Source organism: Sander vitreus, chromosome 15, assembly GCF_031162955.1.
Source record: "Sander vitreus isolate 19-12246 chromosome 15, sanVit1, whole genome shotgun sequence".
NCBI lineage: Eukaryota > Metazoa > Chordata > Actinopteri > Perciformes > Percidae > Sander > Sander vitreus.
The window spans coordinates 6,389,523-6,394,039 of NC_135869.1; the positions used below are offsets into that span (position 1 = coordinate 6,389,523).

The following is a 4,517-nucleotide window of genomic DNA, read 5'->3' on the forward strand; positions in this document are numbered from 1 at the left end:
ACAATGTTTAATCACAGAGGCTAAGGTTTGATTGGAGATTGGAGATTATAACCATGTGGAAATGAAATCCGTGCATGGTTGATGAGGTGGCTCCCGCTGAACAAACGAGGCATGTTCATTTTCTTTGACAAGAAAATAAACAGCAGACGTCTTAATGTGACAGCTGTATTAGGAGCATGTATTACACTGGTACTGTGACTACTGTGAAGGAATGCCATCAGATCATGCATGTTATGTTTATTTGCACTTGATCATAGGACGTAATGTTTCAGTAGTTTTGTAAAATGCAATGCAATTACCTTTTAAAATCTTGAAAGGTTTCCTTCTGACTCAATCCCTAACAAGACATCAAAAACAGTGGTTTGAAAAAACTTAACTCAAGGCCCACTTATTAGCTTTTTTTTTTTTTTGCAGGGCTTTCAACCAAATTGTAAGGTCTCCATCTTCTTGGGGAGACCGTGAGATGTGCTCCAAAGCTCTGGGAAAAGGTAATAAGTGGACCATGATTAGTTTTCTCTTTGCTCTCTCCTCAATAACAGTTGAAGACAACAGTGTGAATGGACATTCTTGGTTTTACAGTAGCTTGACGGAAAAAAAAAAAAAAGGAAAAAAAAACTTACAGGCTTTTTCTAGAGCTTTTAACTGCATCTCACCCTCTTCCTCATTAGATGGAGTTCGCTGTCATGGTAGCTGGGGCACGGCGGCAGTAACGTGAAAGTAGCTGTTGTCAATCTGTTACTTTCCATTCTGTGAAAACTCTGAACAAAGCCTCTCTTATTTGCTTCAATTGGTATCATGAATTGTAACAGTGTTTTCCTTCCTGAAGATGTATCTGTGTCAACACACCTTGAGTCAATCCTTCTCTTCTTTGGATCTTTCTACTCTCACATCGTCTAAGCGAATGGAGCGATTGTTAGAAAATGGATATATCCTTGTGTGTCTCACAGTGATGCAATACTCAAGTCAGTATTCTACTGGACTCGTGACTCAACTTGGACACACTCTCGCTGATGACTTGGACTCGAGAATTTATTAAATCGGACTCGAGCATTCGTAAAAATGGGCCTCGGAAGTTGGAGGACTACTGACTACTTTTATGTAGGCAGTGATGGAGTACTCGAGTCCTGTACTCGTGACTCGATTCGGACTCAAACTCAGGTAATGGTGACTCGACCGGGACTTGACTGAGACTCTTCTTTGCCGATTCGGACTTGGACTCGGAACACTGGGGAGTCAAAACTCGAACCACAAAACAATCGCGATCGCGTTGTTTCCCAACAGTAACTATCTAGGTTGTTATCGCCATGAAAACTGATTAAACTCCATCTGCTGAGGAAGACCCTGAGATGCGCTTAAAAGGCTCAGAAAAAAGGCTAGTAAGTGGACCTTGAGTTGGGATTGTCCCTTCAAATTAAAACATAACCTTTTATTAACTTGGGGAGACACTGCAGGTGAATAGGGAAAACATTTTATCACCATGAAACTTCCCCTGTTGGTTACTTACATTAAGACAAATATTTTTTGTATCACAAGTTTTCTGAAATTGTATGTCAAAGTATGCAAATAAAGCATTATCTAATGCTAACTTTTAGTGAATTTAGGATACATTTACAGGTGCAAATAGACAAAGTGTTGTTAAAAAAAAAACAACTCAAAATTGAAAGACTATGTTTTTGCCTGTAGTGTCTCCCCTTTAATTAATAATTTGGTCATTAACTGTGAAGTGTTTGATGTCGACGGCTTAATGTTGCATCTTTTACTATACAGTATGTAATGTAACCAATGGAGACTATCGCCACTCCTTTTTGTTCTTCACTCACAGGTTCGACTTCCTCCACAATTGAGACACTTTGGTCCTCTCAAAGCTCTTTGTCTCGACCAATCAAAGAGCTTTCCCCCCACTGCTTCCCACTGCTAACCGTTGTGCAGACATCATGGGTACGGTGCTGTCTCTGTCTCCCAGCTACCGCAAGGCCGTGCTGTTTGAGGACGGCCCGGCCACTGTAGGCCACTACACAGCGGTCCAGAACAGCAAAAACGCTAAGGATGCTGCTGCAGCAGCCGGAAAATCCCTCAAACGCCCTTCTATCATCAGTGTGTTGCCATGGAAACGCATTGTGGCTGTATCGGCGAAGAGGAAGGGCTCCAAGAAGTTGCAGGCAGACGGCGGGGACGGCGGGAAAGGGAGCCCTCTGGATGGCCACGCCACGGCCACGGACAACTCAGCCTCCAGTAGCCTGAAGCTGAAGAAGTCTCAGTCCTGCGCTAACCTCTCCTCTTACTCCTCAAGCCAGGACCCCTCGGCCACCACCACCACTACCTCCTCCAACCTGCCCGTCTCCAAGACCTTGGCTAACGTAGCTACTGTTGCTGCCAAAAAGAATTCCATCACAGGTTCCGGGATTCAAACGTCTACCGCAACGGGCACACCAAAACGTGTCATTGTCCAGGTAATCTCAACACTAACTTTTTGTTTTTTTTATTTTGGAATCAAAGATTTTCGATATTTGAGTAGTTGTATTAGGGCTAGGTTAAAGTAATCCATTCTCCAATTAAAGTCAATCTTTGTTTGAGCGATCTGATATTGATTAATAAAATCCCCAAATCACTATGGATGTATAACCCACCACAACCTTTTCAGGGTTTGATTCTTCATGTAAACATTGACCTGATGCATTATAAAAAAAAAAAATATTTGATACACTTTACAGCATAAGTTCTCTCAGAATCTCTTTTGTATCCAGGCAAAATTGGTATTGTAACTGAAATTTCCCTGACGTAATTAATATCGAATCGGAAATGTAATGTATTCGGAACCATGGGACTCGGTTTTGAATACATTCTGGAAATAATGAGCCCTATGCTCTATCATCTCTAGCTAATTAGACCAGTGGTTCTCAAGCTTTTCTGTACCGTCTCTAAAATATTTCAGCCAAGACCATCGTCTGTATATAACATACTAAACACCAACAACCTTATTACTGTAGAATCACTTTCATCATACAATAACACCAATGAAGCATTGAAATTCATCTTTTGATAAGTTGAATTTACAGTTTTAGTGAGAAACATGGGCTTGTTCATTCTACGTGTTTACAGCTGTGTTGCTGCTACTTCAAACCCAAATCTTTTTTCTTGCTATTAGTCTGTCATTCAATATTGAAACTAGCTTCCTGTTCACACTCAACGCAAGTAAAAGGGAGTGTAGTTGCGTTTACTGTAGCAGTTGACAGTTTGGGGCACTTAACGATTACATTGAAAATAGGAATATTGAATATAAAATGTAAGTTGATCGCTACTTATTTACGTTTTTGATCAACATTTTTTGCAGTATAATTACTTTGGGAATTAGCAATTAGCAATTATGATTAATATTTGTCAAACGGACATTTAAAGAAAATCTCACTTTCCCCTGCAGCACTCCAAAGGGCCCCCATTTGAGAAACACTGACTTAGACTCACTGCTGGCTCATTTCACTGATCCTCTCCCTAGTCTTCATTGTTACCTTCCCTTATTTTTCTTTCTATCTTCTCCTATCTACCTACCTCCTATCTTCTCTCTCTCCAACCCAGGCCTCCACCAGCGAACTGATGCGCAGCCTGGGTGAGTTCCTGTGCCGCCGGTGCTACAGACTGAAGCGTCTATCCCCGACCGACCCGGTGCTGTGGCTGCGCAGCGTCGACCGCTCCCTCCTGCTACAGGGCTGGCAGGATCAGGGCTTCATCACTCCGGCTAATGTGGTCTTCCTCTACATGCTGTGCCGCGATGTGGTCTCATCCGAGGTGGCCTCAGAGCGCGAGCTGCAAGCCTCACTGCTCACCTGCCTCTACCTTTCCTACTCCTACATGGGCAACGAGATCTCCTACCCGCTGAAGCCCTTCCTGGTCGAGGCAGAGAAGGAAGCCTTCTGGGACCGCTGCCTGGAGATCATCAACCGCATGAGCGGCAAAATGCTGCAGATCAACACCGACCCGCACTTCTTTACCCAGGTGTTTGCTGACCTGAAGAACGAGAGCAAGAAAGAAGAGGAGAAGACCAAACTCCTCATAGGGCTTGACCGATAAGAGGGAGCTGGGAGGGGGAAGGAAGGATGGATGGATAGAAAGATAGAAGGAGTTAATAGGTTGAGAAGGAGTGGACTAATGTAATGCAGCGTAGGGATACCTTGGTGCAGTACTGTTGTCTGGCGTCTCTACTAGTTCACCATTTACCAAATGTCCTGTTGTAACCCAGAACAAAGAGCTTCTGGGAGTAACCACAGTGTTTTAATCATCCGAGTTTGGGTAATGAGCAGAATTTTCCGCAGATTTCCTTCAAATAATAAAAAAAAAAAAATCTTATCGCCACCCCAAGCCCGCTAAATTCTGCAGATTGTCATTTTGGATCATTGCTGAAAACTTCTGCAGATTCTGTTTGGGTCTGGAAATGAGCCACCTAAACAGACAGATACACTAACTGATCTGTGTCTTGCCTGAAGGCAGAAATTCTCAGGAGTGACAGGCTATCCAACGCCTGG

General features: G+C 43.1%; 1 protein-coding gene across 2 annotated transcripts; it reads left to right on the forward strand.

The window, feature by feature from the left end:
- Positions 1 to 1,934: 1,934 nt before the first annotated feature.
- LOC144530580 (cyclin-dependent kinase 5 activator 1-like) lies at positions 1,935 to 4,065 on the forward strand. Of its 2 annotated transcripts, XM_078270203.1 has the most exons (3): positions 1,935 to 2,336; positions 2,382 to 2,450; positions 3,574 to 4,065. In XM_078270203.1, the coding sequence occupies exons 1-3, from the start codon at positions 1,935 to 1,937 to the stop codon at positions 4,063 to 4,065; spliced, it is 963 nt and encodes a 320-aa protein (XP_078126329.1). The 2 variants fall into 2 exon arrangements, with proteins under 2 accessions (XP_078126329.1, XP_078126328.1); XM_078270202.1 differs by having other exon boundaries at positions 1,935 to 2,450.
- The last annotated feature ends 452 nt before the right edge of the window (positions 4,066 to 4,517 follow it).

Bases quoted from the DNA above. Each gene is read 5' to 3' on its own strand.
- LOC144530580 (XM_078270202.1), top strand. From the start codon at position 1,935: ATGGGTACGGTGCTGTCTCTGTCTCCCAGCTACCGCAAGGCCGTGCTG. The intron at 2,451-3,573 runs GTAATCTCAACA...TCTCCAACCCAG, and splicing joins CAAAACGTGTCATTGTCCAG to GCCTCCACCAGCGAACTGAT.